Here is a 25845-nt window from a genome sequence, read left to right on the forward strand (position 1 = left end):
TCGAGACTAACTATGTATCGAAAAATATATAGTTTGCGGAAATGAAAACCGGTGTATCATTTTGTAGGGTTGGCGGTGACCACACCCGAACCACTCCCATATTGGGGCGCGTCCCCTTCAGCTCAAAATGTGTTTAAATGTATACCACCGTCGTGCTTATTGTGTGTGTCATAGACAACAAAGATATATTTTAATTAGGGCGTCAAAGGGACTGCTTGACAGTGTTGAACGAACTTGTAAATTAATTACTTTTCATCAGCAAAACAATCTTTGTATCTAAAAATTTCGTGTCACGTTGTTTGTCCGCGAACTCCTAAACTTATGACCCGATTTTAATCAAAATTTGCACATTGCACATTTGTATTCAAATTGAGAGATAGATTTTTGTTTCAATTATATCGTGAACCTTAATATTTTTTAATGTGAAATTGTATTTCTTACCCCCTTATTCATAATAGTCTGCTAACTTAAAGCATTGCTAATTCTTACTCTGTCTTCTTCTATTGACCTAAGTCAGAATGAGAAAAAACACTTCTTAGCGGCTGTTTAAAGTTAACTAATAGGTTAATTAATAATTATTCTGTGGGATTGATTTTGTATGATACTACTGTTGTGACATTATTTCTTTACAAGAATACGAAAGAACTAAATAATAATTGTAAAGATTGAACTTCTATAAAACTTTGTAATTAAAAAAAAAATAAGATATGAAATTATTTTCATATTCATTTGTTTAGGATAAGCGAAAGCACCTGTCACCAGAGAGTTTGTATATGTATGGAGAGAATAAGGTAACCTTTTGATACCAACCGCTCAATTTATTCCATTTTTATGGTACAAAGGCAGCAATATTTCAATACCGTAATAATTTCGCTCGTCTTGCGGTTAAGCAAAAACAGCTGCGAAATGATTAACTGTGGTTCTGTACGCGCACAGACCCCTATACCCCAGTGGTTGGTGACCCTGCCTAGAGGTCCCCGGTTCGAACCCGGTTGGTACAAACATTTATATGATGAATAATGGATGTTTGTTTCCGAGTCATGGATGTTTATATGTATTTATGTATGTTTAAGTTAGTATATTGTATTAAATATATCGTTCTCTTGTGCCCATAGTACAGGCTATGTTTAGTTTGGGACAAGATAATTTGTGTAAGAGTGTGTCAATATTATTATTATTTATTTATCAATAATAAAATCCTATTGACGCTTCATTTGCACACCGTACCAAAGCGACAATGTGACGTCATCGACGTCAGGTCCTGAGATAATGTAACCGGGTAGTAGGTGTATAAAAAGTAATTGAAAACCTCAATTAGTTCTGACTCAAAACGGCAGTGTACTTCCACCTTTAAATCTCAAGGTGCCGAGCTCAATCGCAATGTCGCTCCCAGATCCTGAGCGGCACTGCATTATGGCGGGTACTTTTCGAACGGTTCTTTCGTCTTTTCACTTCTTATCACAAACAAATACTTTTTCAGGTTTCATTAGGTCCTATGGACTGTATTTTAATTTAAAAACGTTTGGGCTTAGATTATTTATGCGTCTAGATAGAGTCTCTTGCTGTTAGACAACCGATAAAAACAGGCCAGGAATGTTTGTTTAGTGTGCATGACAAGCTACGTCTTACACTCGTGATTTGTATAGGTTTGCGAGAGGTTAGTAATTATAAAGTCTATTTTTTTCGACGTTTTCACAGATGTCGTAGTCTGTCTAAATTCTAAACGTATAAATGATCTAAGCGTTTTAAATTTTAATACTGTAGGTACATTTTTGAAGTGAAAACTTCTTTAGCGGCGTTGAGCACTTTTCTTGGGATAAATTGTTAAACTCGCGTCAGGACACGTGGCCTGATCGAAAATTCGTAAGACAGTCGTTGAAATAATGGATGAAAGTTTATTTTTCTGAGAGATAAACTTTTTAATGTTAAATAATTGTAATACACATTAACCACATAAATGCTGGTACTTTTATACTGATACATAAAGCAATTCGTGTGAAATTATTCCCTAACCATTACAAAATATTCAAAAATGCACAACGTTACTGTTCAAGTTTTCACTTCTGCCGGCACTTCCGGAGTGCATCCCGTATTTTTTTAAATGACGGTACACAAATATTTATTTTTATCAAAACTTATAAACGATGCGAAATTCGTGCCTGTTGAGATTACGTCTCCAACGCTCCTGACCAAACGGATGTTTTGGTTTGTCTGTTCAACACTCAAGTTGCGGCTCCATCTGCTACTTGGTTGAGCAATAATAATAACTTGTACCACACCAGAGCGGCTCTATACAGTCTTTTAATTAATAATCCCACCCTGTCGAATCGAAAAAAATAGACCCTTTGGTTTACGACAACTTGATATAAATCACAAATACATTTTACCAAAAAATAATAATAAATATGGGAAGAGAACGATCAATTACGTAATACCAGATTAAATTAACGAACTGCCCAAAGAGCTGCAAGAAATGTACATAAATACCACGAAACTCAAAACTCGCCCTACAAAGCTATGGAATGAGCTTCCTGGTGCGGTGTTTCCGGGACAATACGACATGGGTACCTTCAAAAAAAGCGCGTACACTCCCCTCCTTAAAGGCCGGCAACGTTCTTGTGATTCCTCTGGTGTTGCAAGAGAATGTGGGCGGCTGTGATCATTTAACACCAGGTGACCCGTACGCTCGTTTGTCCTCCTATTCCATAAAAAAAAAAAGATACTTCCTGAAAAAAGAATAGAATTTGGAAAAAAAGAATTGAATGGCTCTAGGTACCCAGATAAACCCGTGAGGTTTTCGTGGTACTTATTTCATAAAAATGTATGTATTTGTTCTGTATTGGCCAATAAACTAAAAAAAAAAATAAGTCGGCATCACCTTCAAAGGTAGTTTTAGTTAAAACGCAACTAAGACGTGCTGGAACAATATACCGCCACTTTTCAATGCCTTCGTATCTGTTAATTCGCTTAAATAAAAAATGAAAACATATCTATTAAATGAACATCGAAGTCAGTATTCCAGCATTAGTTGCTTTCAAAGGAGAAGCTTTTTCTTTTATTTTATTTTATTATTTGTCATTATTAGGTATTATTAATTATAATTACTCTTTATATGATTGTTCTTGTTTTTAAGTTTACTTTAGTAGTTAATTGTTTTTAAGTTTAGTTAGTATAGTAATAATTTAATTCAGGCGTGGTGGGGACACCACCAGGGGGACCTTGAGGTTACGTGTCACGCGAGGGTCACAGAAGATCAGCGTTGCAACACATTTGTATTGAAACACATGCTGAGTGGTTTTTTTTAAACACCACACGTTATTATATTTGTATATTTTTAAGTTGCTTCATTTTGTTGTTTTTGTGTGTGTTGAAATAAATGTTTTTCTTTCTTTCTATCTATCTATACTCTATACCTACTGGTAGAGTTGGAAGTAAAGTTCCAGATGTGCGGGTTCGAGTACCACGTTTTCGTTTAAATTGTAAAACATTATAATCCCTGAAATTTATGCAGAATAACGTATTTTGTTCAAAAGTATTTTTTTTTTTGGGAGAAGGAAAATACATTTACGTATTTAGGTCGTGATAGAGCCGATATGTCGCAGTCAGATCGTAATCCACTACCGAATAAAATTTATAGTAGTTGCATAGCTTTTCCAGAGGATGTAAAAACGTAAGGAACTCTAACCTAACCGCACCGCTCCACAGTTCATTGACCCCGCCATGACGACCTTCGTAGGCCGAGACCTTTTATTGTTTTATTTATAACATGGTCTGACTTTGTCGTTTGAGATTTATAATTAAAAATATATGCAATTTAAATGAGATTTTTTTTATGACAATAAGGGACGAGAACAGCAGGACGTTCAGCTGGTGGTAATTGATACGCGCTGCCCATTACAATGCAGTGCCATTCTTAAAAACCCAAACATTCTGAGCGGCACCTCAATTGCGCTTGTCACCTTGAGACATTGGATGTTAAGTCTCATTTGCCCAGTAATTTCACTAGCTACGGCGTCTTATTACTGCTTCACGGCAGAAATAGGCGCCGTTGTGGTACACATACTCAAGCCGGCATCCTGTGCAAAGGAGCCACCCACCGGTAAAATTGATTCTATTTTGAACTAAGTGCAGTTCTGATCGCGCATCTGGGGGTCCTGTACTGATAAAAGAATATAAGTCAATACCAACTTTATTAATATGAATTAATCCGTATTGAACAAGAATTACAACTGTGCTATGAACACCTTTCCGTTTATTATTCCGTTGTACCAGTGGAAGGCTCCTTTGTACAGGATGCCGGCTAGATTATGGGAACCACAACGGCGCCTATTTCTGCCGTGAAGCAGTAATGTGTAAGCATAACTGTGTTTCGGTCTGATGGGCGCCGTAGCTAGTGAAATTACTGAGCAAACAACTGCGCTCTTCACCTTGAGACATATTATGTCTCAAGGTGAAGAGCGCAATTGTTGTGCCGGTCATATTTGGATTTTTCAAGAATCCTGAGCGGCTTGCATTGTAATGGGCAGGGCGTATAAATTACCATCAGCTGAACGTAATGTTCGTCTCGTCCCTTATTGTCATAAAAAAGTACCTAATATGAGTAATGTAAACGAGGCAGAGTCTTAGTAATACGGCTGCATTGATTACACTTCGGGTACGGAACCCTATAAAACAATAAAACAGTCTCACTTGCATACACAAAGTCATCGCGTTTCATCAATGTACAGTAATCCTAGATATTGACAATCCAACGAAGTACCTCACCGGCTTGTCACGCTTATGTTGAATGTCGTGTGTCGGGCGCGAGAATGAATATTGACGACGCGTTAACAGTGACGGGTGACCCTTGTAGTATGTTGATGAGCGGAGCGATTAATAAAATACTAGTTCAAAGAGGATGTAAATACTATGTAAGGAGGCGGGTCTGCTTAAGTTAAAATTAAAGTTTAGTGTAGTATGAAAATTGCAGTGATTTGACATAAGTTTGAATGAAATAGTAGTATAGCGGTTGGCGACGAAGTGTAATCCGGCTAAGTTTGAAAGCGAACAGTTGCTTAAAATGTAGTGGATTTCGGCTGTCTCCTTTTTTTTAAAAGATTATAGCCGTCATCTGTCTATTTATCAATGTCTGCACGTATGCAATACAATCGAGTGAATCGCCTTTTTCTCAGAGAGTTTCGCTAGGCTGCACTAGCTGGTGACCGGTGCGCATCGCTTCAAATAAACAATTAATGCATATCTATAATCGTTTTTATTAAATTCATCCAATTAAATTCAATTTGTTCCATTCATTAAAATTATTATTTCGCTGTTCTCTGTTTTGTAATCAAATAATGTCACAGCAGAACTTTCAGACTGTGCGTTAATAATTTTTCTTATAGAAATATTTATATAAAAATAAAATTTGAAATGAAAATAATTAATGGTCACAAATTGAAACAAGAACCGTAACTCTCAAGTCGATTCAAACTGCAGTCACTGTGCAAAAAATCATTAAAATCGGTTCAGTATCTTATATCTTTTTCCGTACCCCTAACAACGTTTGGCAAAATTTTATGATGATCGAACTCACGATTCGCATTTTTTAATATTGGTTAGAATTAATTATGTGTTGGGTCTACCATATAGCCATGCTATGCCATGCCACCCATGCTGAGGTGTTCATCAATTATCATCAGTGAAATATTCATGTGACCGAGAAATTTTGACACATAGTTACCTATTTTGTAACGCGAAGCATAACGTATTATATATGCTCCGTAATATAAAGAATCGTTCGATTCGAATCGAATATTAATAATATCTCCGTAATAGAAAGATATATAAAGAAACAAAAACATTGTAAACCTCTCTGCGTCAGCGCAGTCGGGTATAAAAGTCCGCTTCCCGCTCCGCTACACGCTGCTGCCATATCGTCGTACGCGCACTTTCCTCGTATGTATGACACATGCGTACAGATGTTCTCACGGACACCTACACGCTCAGGAGGCGGTGGTCGGTACGCGGTGATATTTGGCGTGTGGTGATCATACATAGCATCCCGTACTCTATGAATACTTATCGGTGTTGTTGACCTGTCAATGTATTACCTACATTGAAAAGTGATATAAGAGTTAAATTAAAAAAAAAAAAATTAAAAACACGCATTTATAGAAAATCTAACTATAAAATAGAAAAGAAATTTAAAATTAACATCAATTCCTGCCTTATAGGTGAAAGATGAAAATTGTATAAGTTGAAAAAAACTTATTTTGCAAATTGAAAAATGGAATAAATTAATGTATTGTCATCGGTCCTCGATAAATCTACGAAGTTTGAATGAAATCTGGCCTTTTAAAGTGGGTCAAAATCGCGCCCAAATGAGTCGGTTACATACAACCATACATACAGGTGAAGCTATTAAAAAGTGTGTGAAATAACGGTGTGTGCGTAAAGATCTCATGACAGAAGTGAAAACTTTATCAAGACTTTCAGAGAATAATTTGTACTCAAATATCTGTCCTTACGGTACTCAAATACTCAAATATCTGTCCTTACGGTCTCCTTACGGTAGTTACTGAATGCCAAATTTTTTTTTTTTTTATGGAAAAGGAGGACCTGGGGTTAAGTGATCACCGTCGCCCATATTCACTCAACATCAGAGGAATTACAGGAGTGTTGCCGGCCCTTAGGGAAGATGTACGCGCTTTTTTGGAAAATACCCATTTCATATCGTCCCGGAAACACAATACAAGGAAGCTCATTCTACAGCTTTGTTGTACGTGGAAGAAAGTTCTTAGAAAACCGCACCTGTGTAGGATTGCCACACATCCAGATGGTGGGGATGATATTCTAATTTATGGCCTGTCGAAACAGCTCTTCGGAACACTTCCCGTCATAAATGCTAAGTTTAATAATAACAAATTCTGTTTTATTACTAGCGACCTTCCCAAAAATACCAAAAAACTCCAAAATTCCTGATTTATAGACGTTTGAATGAATGTATGTGATTGTAATTGCAGATGCACTGTGGTTCTGTACAACGTGCGCAAGAACCGGCAGTCACACGTGCTGAATGCGTCGCGGAAGAGCGTCACGTGCGTAGCTTTCTCTCCTGACGGTCGCTACCTGGCCACCGGGGAGTGTGGCCATGCGCCCGCCGTCCGCGTCTGGGACCTTCAGGTAGGCTCCCACATTAACACCTCTATCTACATCGTCAAGCTCATGGTCGCTCAGACAGACAATGAAGAAGGCTATGCTCAGAGTTTCCCTGCGAGATCGAATCAGAAATGAGGAGATCGGTAGGAGAACCAAAGTTACCGACATAGCCCAAATGATTGCGAAACTGAAATGGCAGTGGGCAGGGCACATATATCGACGGACTGATACCCGTTGGGGCAGTAAAGTCCTCGAATGGCAGGACCGATCGTCGTGGAAATCTTTGGGGGAGGCCTTTGTCCAGCAGTGGATGTCTTCCGGCTGATGATAATGATATTACAGACATCAAATTCAAATATTTTTATTCAAAATAGGATTTAAAATCACTCATTGAACGTCAAAAACTACGAAATCACCATCCCTACGAAATAGTTTGCCTCAGACTTGAGAAGAACGGGCGCAAGAAACTCAGCTTGTATCTGCAATACCAGTGAACATGAAATGCCTTACCGGTCCTTGATGTGGAGTTGACAATTGATTTCGGATTTTTTTTTATTTTATTTACACATTCTCTTGCAACACCAGAGGAATCACAGGAGCGTTGCCGGCCTTTAAGTAAGGTGTATGCGCTTTTGAAGGTACCCATGTCGTATGGTCCCGGAAACACCGCATAAGGAGGCTCATTCCAGAACATTGTAGTACGTGGAACAAAGCTTCAAGGACCGCCACACATCCAGATGGTGGGGATGATATTCTAATTTATGGCGTGTCGAGCGAAGGTGGAATCAGGTAAAACAGTTCTTCGGAACTCTCCTCGTGATAAATGCGGTAGAAGACACACAGTGAAGCGACTTTAAGCACAATGAAGTCGTGTTACAAGTACATTAACAAATAAAGGAAAAGTGAAGTTGGTTTGTTAGGCCACATGAATCATGTAATTTCAAAAGTAATTATTGAGTGTTCTTTCGTAGTGCCATTTTGATTCCGATAAAATAACGGTGCTTTTATATGTCACTAAACCTTATTCAATATGCTCGTATATTATGTTCTGACAAAGGTTAATGGAACAGTTATATTGCATCAGTAAAAGGACACGGAACTAGTACTTACTTTTTGTTTATCAAACCTTAGGAATTCAAGGCCAGAGCTTATAAAGCATTCCTGGTGCATATTCAGTCCATATCATCCAATTAAGGCTGTTAATTGGGTCATAACTCTTATTACCAGTGGTAGGCGCCTTTGCACAGGATGCTGGCTAGATTATCGGTACTACAACGGCGCCTTTCTCTGCCGTGAAGCAGTAATGTGTAAGCATTATTTTGTTTCGGTCTGGAGGGTGCCGTAGCTAGTGAAATGACTGGACAAATGAGACTTAACATCTCATGTCTCAAGGTGATGAGTGGAATTGTAGTGCCGCTCAGAGGTTTTGGGTTTTTCAAGAATCCTGAGCGGCACTGTATTGTAATGAGCAGGGCGTATCAATTACCATCAACTGAACGTCCTGCTCGTCTCGCCTGTGACATACCTGTGTCATTGCTTCTGAATTTTAAGGGAAGGAATATTTGGGACCTTTTTTCCGTGTTTATTGTCTTTATTTTGCCCAAATTGCATTCCAAAGAACACAGCGACAGGTATACGTTTGTTGACGATAGTTTTATCAATAATTTCAGGATCCCACGGCTTCAGGAGCAGTGCAGATAGCGGAGTTCCCTGGTCACACGCATGGGGTTAATTGTGTGGTGAGTCTCTAATACTTACGTAGATCATATGAATCTTCATCATCATCATTCTATACCTATATTTATAGAGTGTAATGTATTATTCTGTTTAATGAATGAATGTAATGAATAGAATGGTATATTATTATAGAACACATTTTATTTGAAGATAAATGCAGATTCCTACTTTTATTGCAAAAACGTACGAAGCGCGTTCAATGTAGTGTGGTTGAGGTCCTTGGAAACTAAAAACGAAAATAATATGGCTGGTAGAGCTGGAATATTGATTGGATAAAAAAAAAGGAATAATTAGAATAATAACATTTTTATAAATGGAAGACTTTGTTCTCAGTTTGCGAGAGCGTGTTTGTGAAAGAGTTTTTTAAGAAATGAATTTTAAATACGGAAAAAGATATGAGGATTTTTAGCTTACATTAAGGATTGGTCTCCGCTGCGCACCAACTAGATACCGCAGGCGTAAATAATACTACATTCAAGTTGGCGTTGACGTGCCACTAGTTCTGTTAAACTTTGCTTATAATTAAAACTAAAATGCCGGGTTGAGTAGTCAAACTTTGAGAATAATACTTCAACAAATAAAAAAGACACATATCATCAGTAAGTATTTTGTATTTTATTCATTTCAATGTAAAATAACACGATGCGTATGTTACAAGATGCCATTGAGTGTCAAGATGCCACGCACACAAGCAATAGTTGCCGTAATAAAAAAGGTATTGTTCTTAGGTAGTGCTGTATCTAGTTGGAGCGCAGCGGACACTAATCCTTTATATAAGATTTCAAGTAATAGTAGGTCATCACCTCATTTAATTTTAAACAATTTGTTATGTTTTCATAAAAATTGAGAACAACATTTTATGAACGATGCGGGACTCGATCGGTTAGCTCAGTTCGCAGAGCACTGGCACGGAACGCCAGAGGTCGTGGGTTCGAGTCCCGCATCGTTCATAAAATTTTGTTTTCAAATTTTATTCATTCAATTTTGGTTTTCAACACTTTGCTCTTAAAAGATTTGGCAAACTTAGAAGATAACTTGACATTCATGAGTGTCATTTCCTTGACCGACATGAATAAAGTGATTTTGATTTGATTTCTATTTAAGCATAAGTATTAGTAGGAAATTTCAGCTAATGTTGGCTTACAAGAGGAGAGTAGTACTTGGAGGATATAACGAAAACTTAATTATTTACCATTTATTAATTATATTCATATTGGTGTTTGAGAGTGATATGATTTTCTACTCTCGAGAGACCCGGCATGGGACAGGCTTTCTCCAAGTACCTATAGTGTATGTTTGCATGTTCCAGGCTTTCTCCAAGTCGTCGAAGTATCTGGTGTCCGTTGGCTCGCAGCATGATATGATAGTCAACGTGTGGGACTGGCGGAGCAACCTCAAGCTTGCCAGCAATAAGGTGAGCTTAGCCGATTGATTTTTGAAGTGAAAACTTCTCTAGCCGTTTTGGGTACTTTTTGGTAGGGGAAAATCATATGGGTTTGCGTCACCGTCATGCCCATGACTGGTGCACGCAATGAATAAATAATAAAAAAATATATGTATAATATACAGTTAGAAACTTTTTGGATGGGTAATGTTGCATTTCGTGAGTTCGCGTCACCGAAATGCTTATAGCAGTATATCTGTAGCTATACCGCTGACGTCTTGTGCAATATTAGTGCTGTGTATATCTTATAATATCTTAATTGAAATTGAATAGATTTAGTGGAAAGTTCGCTGTTTATATATACTGTCCATTGGCGAAATAGTGTTTATGTTTTGTTTTACAAATTTTTTATTCAGGTTCATTTTTTTAATGTTATTTTCAAAAGTTACGCCTCTAAAATATTTTAAAGTCATGCTATATCGAGAAAACGGTGTGTTGGATGAATATTTTATTATGCCCCGTCTAGAGAATATCTTGGAAATATTATCTCTCGATTTTAGATACAAAAATATGCTAAAAAATGTTTTTCACATAAAGTTAAATAACAAATTTAATATAATAACATCAAAAAGTTATCCTGTATTGGCCACGTATTGAGATTACTGAAAAGCTGCTCCAATCTATTTTTATGCTTGTTTAGAGAATAATATAAGAAGAAAGTTTTGATGGACACACTACATATTATCATTACTAATGTAATATTGTAATTTTTAGGTTTCGTCCCGAGTGAAGGCGGTGAGTTTCTCTGAAAACGGGGACTACTTCGTTACGGTTGGCTTTCGGCACGTCAAATTCTGGTATCTGGAGTATTCGCGAAATGCCAAGGTGAGATATAAGTATTCTGCGAAGCAAGATCCTTATAATTATACACTTCTGATGAAGTACGTTAAAATCTCAGAAGTGGGATTGAGACTTCAAGTGATTAAAACAAGCTTATTATTAAATTATTTGATTGCATTCCATTAGAACTCTGTTCTTTGACTTTTTTCTATTGCTTTTGACCGTTGGATGTTAAGTGTTCCCGATTTACATACTTCCCCCTATTGATAACAGGAAATACCACCTCCGAGGCAATAAATGGCACTAAGAAAAAGAAGGTTTTAAACAGAAAAGCTTAATAATCACAACTATGACAAATACTATCTTGACTCATTTCATATTTCATCTGCAGTCCCCGTGGAAACGAGATCTGGAAAGGTCTTCAAACGTCGGGTCAACACAAAAAACCGAATTCAAAAAATTTCAAAGACTTAATAAAATTTTTAGTTATTTGATATTTTTCAGTTTTTGAAGTCGGTTTTTTTAAACGTAGTTTTTTTACTTACATTAGATTTTAGCGTAAGAGTTACATTTTTATTATTATTTTAGTTTTCATCTATTTCGCATCAAACAAAAGAAGAATTACGTAAATCGGATCATAAATCTCAGAGTAATCGGTGTACATACATAAAAAAATAACCGATCGAATTGATTACCTCCTCCTTTTTGAAGTCGGTTAAACAGTCTCAATTGACGCGTTTTAATCCTTTAAAAAGTGTTTTATTTAAGATTATAATATTGAGCACATATTACAAGTAATACAATATAATGAATGTTGCAGTACAAAGAGCCGGTGCCGCTCATGGGCCGTTCGGCAATCCTCGGCGAGCAGAAGGACAATGAGTTCTGCGACGTGGTGTGCGGGCGAGGCGACACAGCGGATAGCACGTACGCGATCACTCGCGGCGGCCTGCTGTGTGAGTTCAACAGCCGCCGCCTCCTGGACAAGTGGGTGGAGCTGAGGGTGAGTCATCATCATCAATTCAGCCGGAAGACGTCCTCTGTTGGACAAAGGCCTCTCCAAAGATCGCCATGACCTGGTCATGCGCTGTCCTCATTCAACGTATTCCGGCGATCTTGACCAGATTGTCGGTCCATCTTGTGGGGGGCCTGCCAACACTAAGTCTTCCGATAGGTGATCGTCATTTGAGGACTTTACTGCACCAACGGCCAACTCTCCGTGGAGCTATGTGCCCATATATTTGCTATATATATGAGGGTTATTACTTTATTATTATTAGTATTTTATCTTGCCATTTGTCTTCTCGATATTCAACAAATGTTTTGTGTTTATAAGTCAGTCTTGTACGGTGCGTGCCCATTGCCACATTGTTTGTTATGCTGTCTTGTCTTAACTGCAAAGCTAAAGTTTCACACATTATGTTATAAGAATTCTCGAAGATGCGCGATAGGCATTTAATGCGGATGAAAATATATTTATTAACCTAACAAAGTTATAAAACTATGTTTTAAACGAATAAATAAAATCAAAATTTGAGATACTTTTCGATTGATGTTAAAAAACTTAATAATTCATTTTAATAAAATAAAATAAAAAGTCATTTTACTGATCTTAATCAACGTTCTTGCGATATCAGGTAAAAGTTTTTTGATATCTGTAATAGTTACGGAATAATTGTCTTGACCAGACAATTATTCCGTAACTCTTAAAGATTACAGCCTGTATAGCAGGGATGCTCAAGCTTGAACTGCTGGCGATCTATTTCAAAATTGTTATACTACGATCGATCGGCTCTGAGAGGCTTCAAGTATGTGTGATGAAGGATTGTCGTCTACGTAGAGTGTCACGATGACATAGATTTTTTTGACATAGTTTTGTGCACAATATGCATTTTTTTGTCAAGGTAAGTGTAGGTCTGCTCTAAAATGTCAATGAAAAAACTCATAATTATTATTCAAAATTGCGAGTTTATTGGTTCTTACAAAACAAACGCGTTCTAAAGTTCTAAACTTAACTAAATAGTGACTTTGGATGTTGAAGCGTGACACTGCATGTCCTGAGCATGTGCAGAAGATGGTACGTAATTACCGATTTTAGTTTATTATACCGGATTTTTTTCTCGAGATCGACTCAAAATGCACTCGCGATCCACCCGTCGATCCCGATCGACCGTTTGAGCACCCCTGCTGTATAGTATCCTAGCCGTGTTCGCTCATCTAATAGTTTGTTATATATTTCCAGACAACGAGCGCCAACTGCATGGCGATCGGTTCCAACTACATCTTCGTGGGGTGCGCCGAGGGCATCGTGAGGTGCTTCGCCCCGGATACGTTGCGGCACGTGACCACCCTGCCGCGGACCCATTACCTGGGCGTAGACGTCGCGCAGGGCGTCAATATCAAGTAATGAAATAACATTTTTTTTTTATCGAAGAGAGGACAAACGAGCGTACGGTCACCTGGTGTTAAGTGATCACCGCCGCCCACATTCCCTTGCAATACCAGAAGAACCACAAGAGCTCTGCCGGCCCTTTAGGAAAGTGTACGCGTATTTTTGAAGGTCCTGTCGTATCGTCCCGGAAACGAAGTAATTTTTAAATATTATATTCATAAGCTTTTATTTTTAATTTTTGTCACATTTGCCACTTATTCACCAAACATGTTTTTTTTTATTTGACTAGTATGATAGACTGTTTCAACTATATACTATTTAATTATGCTTGATTATGACTGTTTGATTCCTAAAATAAAATAAATAAATGATTAACGTTGGATAGTACTACCCGTGTGTTCATTTAATGTCCGGGAAGATTGTCTTCTTGCATCCTGTTACTAGTGTTATGATGAATGTAATATTGTGTTTCAGCCACATAATAAGTCAGCCGCCGAACGCTCGCTATCCCGACACCGTGGCGCTGACATACGACGAGCGGAACCACAAACTGACCTGCGTTTACAACGATCACAGCCTCTACGTGTGGGACGTGCGGGATATCAAACGGGTGAGCTCGTTTATATGTATAGCTTAGATGGGCGAGTTCGTTAACAAGCTAAGTGTTGTAAATAGATGAAAGAGTCTACAACACTTAGCTCGTTTACGAATACTACTTTATAAAACTGTATCGTAGTATAAGTAGCTGTTATTGTTATAATACAAACAGATGATTCAATTTTATTTATTTAATCAGATATTTTGTCTTTGGGTCGTCCTATGTATAATATATATGCCCCTCGCGATGAGATGGGGACAAGCCGCCATCTTAATGACGTCATTAAGATGGCTTACGTCAGGTTCACTTCTTAAATCCTCAAACAAAAGTACAATTTGGAAAGTCACCTAGACTTAATCAATGTGACAAGGTTCTATCTCTCCTTTACCGGGCCGGGGCTATATAGCTTAATTTGAATATCATAAATGAGTATCTAGAGTGTTGATTTTGCAAAGTTTCACAAAACTACTTCGAGACGTGTATCAGCCCTAGAATAGGCATCTTAAAGAGCCATTGCCTTGCCAAACGCTTAAACAAGTAATACAGGTTGCTTGTAATTGATTTCTATTTTCTGATTACCTATATTTTACTTCGTTATAATTAATATAGATTTCAAAATAAATAGTAGATTTTACAAAGAGTGCACAAAACGAACCATTTTATTCGAGCACTTTTACCTGATAGTAATGTCGAGGATAAAATGGTTTTGTGGACGAGTTATAAACTCCGCTTTTCATTTCGATTGCGAGGAAGTAAAACAGTGGTATAACATGGATATTTTTAGCAATTTTAGCAAATTTGAAGAAATTAATAAACGCACGAAAAAACGAGGCCTGTTTGTCGCCGCTTTTTTTTTAAATCTTACGACATTGATATTAGGCTTGGGCTCCAGACCTATACAACCTACTATTAAATTAATTTTGTAATATATTTTTTTATTAATTAAATAAGCTACCGTATTTTAATTTAAATTTTAATATCTTTTATGTCTTAAAAAACACATGAGGCAAATAAATTAAAGTAAATATTATAAAATAACAAATTCTATCTCTGAACTTTTTATTGTGTTTGGCTCATTTTCTTTGCCTTAATATACACACATTTATGAGTAGATACTTTTGTGCACTAGTGCACAAAAATCGATTTCAGAGCATGAGAAGTGAAAAGAATATTTTCTTGCACGTGCATTTAAATAGCGCGGTAGTTTAAAATAAAATCAAATAATGTATATTCGATTGATACCTTTTTCCTGCGCTTTATTTTTGATATTTGTATTCAGTTGCAAAAAGTAATTTTGTGTATGCAACTGTAATTCGATATTCAATCACTCATGTGTTGCTATTATCACTTAAGGCGCAACTCACACTCACTTTAAAACTCCAGGTGGGCAAATCACACTCGTCGTTATTCCACTCGGCTTGCATCTGGGGTGTGGACATGGCGCCGGCGGACGTGGAAGGCGAGGGAGCCCTGCCGCCTGGTACCTTCCTCACGTGCTCCAGCGACGACACCGTGCGCTTCTGGAGCCTGGGCCCCGAGCACACAAACATCTATAGCAATGTGAGTTCATATACAAATCACAGCCGTCACTGTTCCGTGCGGCGTGCATCTGGGGTGTGGCCATAGTGCTAGCGGATGATGTGAGTTCTGTTGCCCGGCATCTTCCTCACGTGCTCCATTGATGACAACGTGTGCTTTCGGTGGCCCGAGCACACCATGATCCACCAACCTCATGTTGGTATCAATTTATATACAAATCTTACACGTCGTTGTTCCATTCGATGTGCCGTCCGGCTCACACATTATAGCGTATTGACAAATAATTCTCAACACTATTCTTTAGCGTTTATGGACACCCAGCTTACACAGTTGACGCACATCTCTAATCTCTAACAAACACATAGAGGACTATTGTGTTTATTTAAACTTCCGGTGATATATAAATTTGTAAACAATCGCGGGATGCGAGTATACCGATTTGAAAACCGTTTTATTTATACTTATTGTTTTGTTACAGGAGCTAAACAAAGTGATATATATAGACCCCGAGCTTAAGTTCCTGAAGGATGTTGATTTGACGGCGATGAGTGACCGCGACAAGTCGAAGAATTATGACGACAAGACTGGAGTCAGGTGAGATATGATTCCTATTATATTAAAGCGCGGTTGGTTTAATGTTTTGGAAAGCACTGTCGTATTGGCTTTCGATAAACACTAAATCAAATGATACCTTGGCGATGCTTTACTTTTTTTTTTACCACATTTAGATTTGTATCATCATCGCGCTTTTCCAAACTCATGTGCCTTCTTACCGTATTAAATATATTCTCCCTCCATTTTCCAACGCTAAATGATAGGCGTACATGTAAATAAATAACCTAATGCCGCTCCAAAGGCGTGTCACCTTAAGTACGAAAACATACACATTTCCATTCTTTATTTATTGGATCGAATTAAAACTACTCTCAAATATAGAGCATTCAAAACTGTCGGATAAACAAAACCAACGTAAATGTGTAATATTTAGGACTACTTAATACAAAGTAAGTAGGAAAGGTCTCTAAAAATCACAAGGGAATAGCTAATAAGCTTAAAAGTAGCGCCTTTTTTGTCGTTTTCGCCCGCCTCACCTCTAAGTAGCCTAGCCAATAAAAATGTACGAGTAGATTGATACTAAGTAAGTAGTGTGCTTAAAGTAATTCATCAATGTGTTACGAATCCAACGCAGCTAAGAATTGAGTACGATTTAGAATAACTCGTATTAGTGGGTTAGTTATTAGTTAAACTTCTGTAGCATCTCCTCTTTGTTCTGTGTAAAGGTTATTTAATACTTTCGTGTTTGCGACACACCACTGGTTTCTATTCGGTACTCATAACGATGGGTCTTATGATCTCTGTCGTCGGCCACTTGAAGCGTACTAAGATATTTTTGGACTTCACGTCCGAGAGGGCGACTTCTGAGAAGTCCACGCTGGAAGTCTTTTGACGTTACCATCGTATACAAAATATTTATAATCAAAATTTATGAACGATGCGGGTATCGAATTGTTTATATTTGAAAGAGTGACATCTCTAGTCAATTTCCTAATATGCAATTATTGGGGTTGAAAAGGTATATAACTGTAAATTAGATCCTGTAGATGGAGCCACAACCTGAGAGTTGAATATGTCAAGATTTACGATGTATGCGTCACTTGAACGGCTGGCTCAGTTGGTAAGAGTGCCGAGAGATGCGGGTTTGAGTCCCACATGAGGGATACCTCACATCTAGGATAAATTTAATGTATATTATTATAAAAATAATTGTATATGTTAAACTATCTCACTTTAAAAAAAGATAAAGTCACCAACGTACTTGCTTGCTAAAAAAGAATCTCCAAATGTTTTCAGTTTTCTTTAGTGTTAATTCCGCCAATATTTAAACAATTCGACACGTGTTTCGCTTCTACACGAGGCATTCTCAGGAGATACTGACTCGCCAAAGAGAGACCCAAAGATTGCTTGTTTAAAGACAAATATTGGATAATTATGGATTTCCGAAAAGTAACGCCTCCTTCAATAAAGAAGAATCTGTTGAACTGGTTTCTTTTAAGATCAGTTATGATGTGTTTGTAAACAGATGCGTGCGAGTGTCGCCGTGCGGGCGCCACGTGGCGGCGGGCGACCGCGCCGGAAACATCTGGGTTCACGACGCGGCCTCGGGCGCGGCGCTGCACACGCTCGAGGCGCACGACGCGGAGGTGCTGTGTCTGGAGTACTCCGCCAGCCCCAGGCTGCTGGCCTCCGCGTCCAGGGACCGGCTCATACACGTGTTCCGGGTGGATAAGGTACGTCGGCTACATTTATTTAGATGAGACGAGCAGGACGTTCAGCTGATTGTAAGACCCAGTTTCCACCAAAGCGGAGAGGAGCGGAGGTGCGTTTTGATAACCGATCAGATTTCGTTATTTCCACATCTCCTCTCTGCTTGATCCATTTCCAGCGAAGCTAAGTGGAGATGTCTCATTTTTCTTTGATTTTGTACCGCGAGCGAGCAAGCGGCGCGGCAGAGCGGAGATGTGAGATATCTGTAGCCGGGTGCTGCACTCGCGCGCCCCTTTCTCCGCACCTTCTCCCCGCGTCTCGCACACTTTTCGTTTCTTCCATATTTTCACCCGAGACATGAGATATTATGTCTCATTTGCCCAGTAATTTCACTAGCTACAGCACCCTTTAGACCGAAACACAATAATGCTCACACATTACTGCTTCACGACAGAAATAGGCGCCGTTGTGGTACCCATAATTTAGCCGGCATCCTGTGCAAAGGAGCCTTCCACAACATGTAGTAGGACTACTAAAGCGGGGCTTTTACTGTCAGAGTCTGTCATATACTTGGAGCTAGTGCTCACGTACGAGCTGAATAGCAAAGGACTTCTCGAGTTTTTGTGTGAACACATCAAAATCCGGCATTTGATTTACGTTTGTCTCGTTACCAATCAAATTGATAACAACCGATTAATTACTGTGAGGGAGGACTGTCAATCAATTCGGGTACCGTTACCATTCGCAGAATTTTTTTCTATATTTCATTTTTTAGATCATACACTTTTGTTTGAACGATTTGCCCAAGAACCATCTGCAACTACTCAGCTGTGAATATCCATTTCCTGAACAGAAATCTACCCCAGATTCCTTCCACAAACGTTTTATTTATACTTAATTACAAATTTAGGTTTTCATTATACACTATTTCAATATTTATATATATTTTACATTCGTGATTGAATGTGAAATGTTCTCGTATCATCATCACGACAAAGTCGTTGCCGCTGTCTGTCCCTATGTATGCATAGATCTTTTAAACTACGTAACGGATATTGGTGCGGTTTTTAAAAGATAGAACATATAATGTTGGTAGGCCCCCCACATGGTCCGGAACAGGTTGGATGAGGGCATCATTCAAATTCAAATATTTTTATTCAAAATAGGATGTGAAATCACTTATTGAAAGGCAAAAAACTACCACCAATTCCAAAATGAATGCCTCAGGCCTGAGAAGATTGGGCGCAACAAACTCAGCGGGCTTTTTTTTTGCATCAAAAATATGTTTTACAATTAAAGTAACATTTACAAAGTAACATTGTACAATTAAACTTATTATTTAATAGCCTGAGGGTGGTCGCTCCATTCCCAATCTGTGGTATCATTAAGAAAGTCATTTATGTTATAGTAACCTTTACCACACAAACGTTTTTTAACAATTATTTTGAATAACGTAATACTTTTGTTTTGAACATTTTCTGGGATCTTGTTGTAAAAGCCCCACAAAAGACTTACTAACTCGACTTAGCCGAGTAGTAGGCATCATCAGTTTGTCTGTTCCTGGTGTTAACATTATGGTTATGACAGTTTCTGGCAAATTCACTTATGTGCCTATGAACATACATTACATTATCCAGAATATATTGAGAAGCAACAGTCAAGATGTTAATTTCTTTGAATTTTGCTCTCAATGATGCTTTAGGACCTAGGTTATAAATAGCGCGAATAGCCCTCTTCTGCAGCACAAATATTGTATTAATATCGGCAGCGTTGCCCCATAGCAATATACCATAGGACATAATACTATGGAAATAACATAAGTATACTAGTCGCGCCGTATCTATGTCAGTTAATTGTCCAATCTTTTTAACCGCGTATGCTGCAGAACTAAGTCTGTTCGCCAATCCTTCAATATGGGGGCCCCATTGTAATTTGGAATCTAGATTTATGTCAAGAAATATAGCAGATTCCACCGGTTCTATCACCTCTCCGTTTAACAAAACATTTGCATTTATATTTTTGACATTTGAAAGTACGGTAAATTTAATGTATTTACTTTTTCTTGCTATTTAACAATAGGTTATTAGCGCTAAACCAGTACACGCAGATAAAATATCGTTCACTTCGTCATACATAGCTTGGTTTCTTTTCACTTTGAAAATCAGTGAAGTGTCGTCCCGTCGAAGTGAGTCCCAGGAGATCTCCTGCCATTAACGTCGACCCTCTGAATTCTATTGTTTAGATATGAAGTTAGAAGATGGAGCGCAGTTCCTTTTATGCCATAGTGGTATAGCTGGTATCGCTGGACCGATTGTCATGGCGATCTTTGGGGGAGGCAATTTGTTAATATTTGTTTTGTAACAGTAGTGGACGTCTTCCAGCTGAATGATGGTGATGATGATAGTAGAGAAACACTGTTCATTTTAGAGTTTTCTAATGTGATGTCGTAAATGAACACATTGTTGTTCGACGAAAAAGTTCGCGATGGTAGGTATATGTCTATCGCTTAGTGATAACCCACAATAACCATTTTTTCTCCTTTACTATTTACGAGAAATAAGGGCTTATTTACGAAGCGAATTTAAGCAATGCAGCAGTAATCAGTAATATATACATTGTGCATATATACTTGTGGTTGCGTTTTTAATAATAAGTATACATTGTGCATTTAATATAGATCAACATGGCCTTTTACAGTATTTAATTTAAATGAATATTTTTGAAGATATTTAAGATTTAAAATATGTATTGATACATAAATTTTTCAGTAGGTAGTGAAAATAATTACCTACTAAAAATCCGATTCACAAGCCGAGTGCGAGCAGAGTCAAAATATAGCAACGTTACAATACCGTGTATAAATAGCCAGGGTCAAAAACTAATTATGAGCGAGCACAGAGTAAGTTGATAAATGATACGATTTGTGGCGTGCGCGCACCCCATCATACGCATTACTCACACAAAACACGGGCTATTCACGCACACATAGATCGTTGTGTTTCGGGCGCGACGCGACAGCAATAGTTTCTTCAAATACCTATTTTTCAAATAACGCTTCACCCGGGTCCCTTCTTAATTATCATTAGTGATCCTAAATATGATGTAGGTCCTTTTATTCTACAACTAGCGATCTGTAGTTTGTCTTATCCAATTTCGACTTCCGTGTCGCCGATAAAAAGAATGCTGGGAGATTTTCTTACGTCGCTTCTTCTCTCTCAGAGCGTTATTTGTTTCCGAAGCGATAGTAATATTGGAAATGACATCAAAAATAATTCTAATGGAATCAATTTTGAGAAAATAAATGCCTTTTATGCCGGATGTCATTCACCCAGTGCTGTGATCGTCTGTTGCGCTGTCAAGTGTTCGTTGTAGGTCTCTCCATACTTGCAATGCCCACTATTCAATATAATATGCATGAATCGAACACAGAAATGAAAACCTTTGAAACTCGCGGGTAAGACTTAGAAGAAATAAATTTTAATCAAATGTTCTTAAATTTTTGTTTGTTCTAGGGTTACCAAATCCTGCAGACTCTAGACGAACACTCCTCATCTATCACAGCAGTGCGCTTCCTGAGCTCCAATGGAGGTCTGCAGATGGTGTCTTGCGGCGCTGACAAGACCATACTCTTCAGACAGTTACGGACGGTAAGTGTTTACGATAACGATGGCCGAGTGTGGGATACACTTGAGCCACATTCATTGAGTATTTCTGTCAAAACAAGCAATAACGTATACATATACGTGCGGTGTCGAGTTTCACGTGCCGGTGTGCCGAAAGGGATGGGTTAAAACTTTAAACAAGATTATATTAGATGCCGCACTTATAAATTCATTCTGTTCTATTATTATTTTATAGCAATACCAATGACTTATTGTATAAATGGCCATTTTTTAAAAGAGTGTATCAAAAAGTACGTACGTAGAAGTAAAATACTCGCAGAGTTTCTTGTCTCTCCGCGCGCCATTTGTTTCCCAAGCGGTGGTAGTGATATAACTGACATTATGGTCCTTAACAAAATGGTCAAATTGTTAGGAGGTAGTTAGTGAGTATTGCTTAATATATGTAGATGAACACTATTTTCTTGTTATTTTCTTGAGTTTTTGGACAGTTTTCATCATGCTCGCTTAAATGTCACTGCTTGTAGCGGCGACGTGGGACGGGTCGTTTCCTTTCCTAAAATATGGTCGAGGGAGGCGATGCCCATGCGTCATGCTCGTAAACGGGCGCTACTTGTGGTGGCAGGACGATTCTATAAAATCAAATGCTATTAATTTTTTTATAATTGCTTATAAAATGCTCGCAAAATGTCTTTATTTATTTACGGTGTGTGTGAATGATGCAGCTATAACTGTACTCAATAACTTTTGTTTTGTATAAATTTACATTTACTTTTTTGACTTACTCGTGCAAGGCATTGAATATTTGACGTATAAGTAGGTTTATTGTATCACTTTACATATTATGTATATTGTAATTGAAACGATTTGTAAAACGATAAAAATGTAAATCTTTATTTAAAAGAGTGCCAATGAGTTTCCTGCTACTTCATGTATTCACTGTCATTCATAAGAGTCATTTCCGTGACCTACATGAATAAAGTGATTTTGATTTGAGTGATTTGTTTTGATTGATTTTCTATAAATTTATTGTATTTTTTTATTATTATTTTAGGCAATACCAATGACTTATAGTATAAATAGCATTATTTTAAATAGTGCATTTGGATGTTCGTATTTGAATACAGCGATGTGTTAATGTGTGTTTCAGACGGCAGAGGGCGGGTACTTGTTCGCGCGCGGACAGAACGTGTCGGGACGCACCACACTGTACGATATGGAGGTGGATGCGGGCGGCCGCCACGTGCTCACCGCGTGCCAGGTACACGAAACACCACACCAACCTGCCTACCATTGGAAGTCCAATAAGGGCCGTTTTCCTATCACGCGGATTTACATTCGCATGCGGTCCGCATGTGGACCTACGAACTGTTATACCCTGGCTATGTATAGGGATATGCTGTCTCCACAAATCTCGATGCTAGCATCAGCAGCTTATCTTAGTTATAAATGTTTCACTTGAGCAAGTTTTTAAATTTAGTAGTATACTTGACAAAGTCAAAGCAGTTTTATATATATATATTTTTCTTTATTGATTTAGGGGCTTTTATACGTATGTACATGTCAGCCCCATTATAATCTAAGTACATTAAAAAGACAAAAGAAAAACAAAATTCTTAACTTAACAAACTAAAAAAAAAAAAGTTAATACATAAAACCAAAAGCAAATTATATCTATAGTGTTCAAACAATAAACCTTATGGATTCAAACAGACTTATGGCATCCTTAAATGCAGGGCGGGCAAGTATATTTACAAACATGTCCGTATCAAATCTGTTCAAACCCATAAGTCCTACAATTTTGTCTCGTAGACTGAAATCAGACACATTCCTTTAACAAGTGCTCAACATCCTCAATTGTTCCACATAACTCACATAGAGGTGACTCTGCAATTTTCATCAAAAATTTAAACTTATTCAAAGGCATTTTATATTTTTATGTTATTCAAAAGTTATTGAGAAAATTTTCGAAAAAGATAGATTCACTGACCTGGATCAAAAGGTAGCGTCGTAATTCCACGCGTTAAGTCTCTTCATTTGACATTGAAGATGATGAACACGTCATATTATATATAATGCTTCAATATTAGAACGCTTACAACGTCAGTATTGTCTATTACGAGAGAGACTATATACGAGATTAAAGAAGCCAATGTGCAACAAAACATTGACACTAGCAACAAATATGGCTGGTCCAGGCGTCGACTCGTGAACGGGTGCTGCATGTGGTGGCAGGTTAAAAAACCTGTGATAGTTAAAGAAATCATTGTATTTGTTGGATGCAGTTACTAATTATGAAAGTTATCACGACTATAATGATCACGAAGCATCCTTACACAAACAATGAATCAAGCTCTAAAGATTGATGCATCCAATTTGCGATAATTTATATTTATATTTATTTATTAGATACAGACACTTTATCACATAATATTACATTATATTTGGTCCCTACACTAGGCGTAGCCTGTCCTGTAGGCAACCAATTTACATCCTAAGGTTAACAATATGAACCGAAAGGTCAAAAAGTGCACTCTGTATATGTGTGTGTGTGTGTGTGTGTGTGTGAGGGTGGGTTTGATTGAGTGTGAGTATCTGATTAATTATGTTACAAAGTATTAACATTAGTATATACATATAGTACATATTATAGTCTATTCTTTATTACTTTTTATGAAATAATTTATACTATTTAAACACGACTCATATATTGGATGCAGCGCCTTACAAACTAATTTGTTATGTATATTACAGTCATTGTAAAATACTCTATTTGATTGAAAAGAGTGGCCGTTGAGTTTCTTGTATGTTCATCTGACGAGCTCAACTTTTTGCGAACATGTGGTATATTCAGAAATTTAAAAGAAACATTTATAGTGGCGATTCAAAGCGCTTAGTTTAAGCCTAATTAAGGCGAAGTGTGAGCAGAAAACACGCAAACATGGTGTTTTTATACAAGTTTTGTGGTGAAAGTATAGCATTTCGAACTATGAACACTACTTAATCCTGTTACATATATCCTTAAGTCTTATTTGTAGGTTGCTAATGCTTGCTGTTGGTAAAGGTTAACACTGCCGAGCCTTTTTGAACTACCACATTTCTTTGAAGGTAAACAAGTTTTTTGGCATGACGTGACTTATTTTTTTGGTACTTCTCTCAGAAAAGTTATTCTTATAGCTTGTACTTTTTTTTGTAGGTTCATTTATTCAGATTAGTAGTGAATAACGAGTATTGTAAGCATATAAACTGTTTTCCACCCAAGAATTTTGAAAATATTGGCTTTGTTGCATAGATGGCGGGCCGGCAGCCGTGAACTCATTTCGCTCAAGGTCGCTGGCATTTAGTGTCGCCTTAAATAAAGTTTATTTGACTTTGACTTTATCCCCTCATTGAAAAGGAGAGGCAGGAGGTGGGCCGAGGATGCGAGGACAAGTTTGCGTAGTAATTTACGAATAGCGTTGTGAATTGTAAATACTTCGTACTTTTTTGTGAGTTAATCGACACGCATACAAAAAATATCTTTGGAATTTAGCAATGATTTCCTTCTTTTGTGGGTTATTCTTTGACATTGTTTTTTTTTTTTTTTTTTTGTTTGTGTAACGAGTAAAGTGATAAGTTAACGGTATATAACACAATCGGCTACTTAGGACAAGTCGTTTATTATTACACAATTATTTTTTTATTAACAGGATCGAAACGTCCGCGTGTATAGCTCGTCTAACGGCAGGCACACGAAAACGTTCCGAGGCACTACGGCCGAAGATGGCACCCTGATCAAAGTAAGTAATGCATACCTCTTTTTGTGACAATAATGATGATTTCAATTCTCCTTTTACAATAGACATCGGTTCGAAAAAGTAATTGGATCACTTGACGGTAATTGATTACCTTTACAATGATATGTACGCTTGCAACGCTTCGGATATTGATAGAGTTGTATGGTGTGGTGGTACTAGTGTCCCACAGTTAGATATACCTACTGAAATACACTAAGGTGTTTCATGTCCACCGTTAAGATTATTACTAAATCACTACTTTCTCGCTGGTGGTTTATAAGTCACCTGTTAGGCGACATAGATATTATTTAACTCGGCTATGTCACTTCTAGTATATTCTTATTTATATGTCTTTGCAAGTAAACAAGTAATTCGCTTCTAGTATATTCATATTTATATATCTACTAGCTGACCCAACAAACGTTGTATTGCTATATAAAGTAATAGAAAAAATTCAATAATTAAAATGTTTGGAGTATAAAAAATTGATGTCGACCGATTCTCAGACCTACCAAATATATCGTACATAAAATTTATAGTAATAAAATAATTATTAT

At 37.5% G+C, this 25845-nt stretch overlaps 1 protein-coding gene across 9 annotated transcripts in view; it reads left to right on the forward strand.

The window, feature by feature from the left end:
* LOC126974692 (mitogen-activated protein kinase-binding protein 1) overlaps positions 1-25845 on the forward strand; it is a 147111-nt gene that overhangs the window by 87981 nt on the left and 33285 nt on the right. For all 9 annotated transcript variants that reach the window (XM_050822251.1, XM_050822258.1, XM_050822260.1 and 6 more), the window contains exons 4-16: positions 7002-7161; positions 8808-8876; positions 10184-10288; positions 11033-11143; positions 11919-12101; positions 13341-13501; positions 13965-14100; positions 15472-15648; positions 16106-16221; positions 17708-17915; positions 21405-21539; positions 22663-22773; positions 25202-25291. In XM_050822251.1, the coding sequence (XP_050678208.1) occupies positions 7002-7161; positions 8808-8876; positions 10184-10288; positions 11033-11143; positions 11919-12101; positions 13341-13501; positions 13965-14100; positions 15472-15648; positions 16106-16221; positions 17708-17915; positions 21405-21539; positions 22663-22773; positions 25202-25291 (1762 nt within the window). The remainder of the gene's footprint in view (positions 1-7001; positions 7162-8807; positions 8877-10183; positions 10289-11032; positions 11144-11918; positions 12102-13340; positions 13502-13964; positions 14101-15471; positions 15649-16105; positions 16222-17707; positions 17916-21404; positions 21540-22662; positions 22774-25201; positions 25292-25845) is intronic.

Source organism: Leptidea sinapis, chromosome 33 (genome assembly GCF_905404315.1).
Source record: "Leptidea sinapis chromosome 33, ilLepSina1.1, whole genome shotgun sequence".
NCBI lineage: Eukaryota > Metazoa > Arthropoda > Insecta > Lepidoptera > Pieridae > Leptidea > Leptidea sinapis.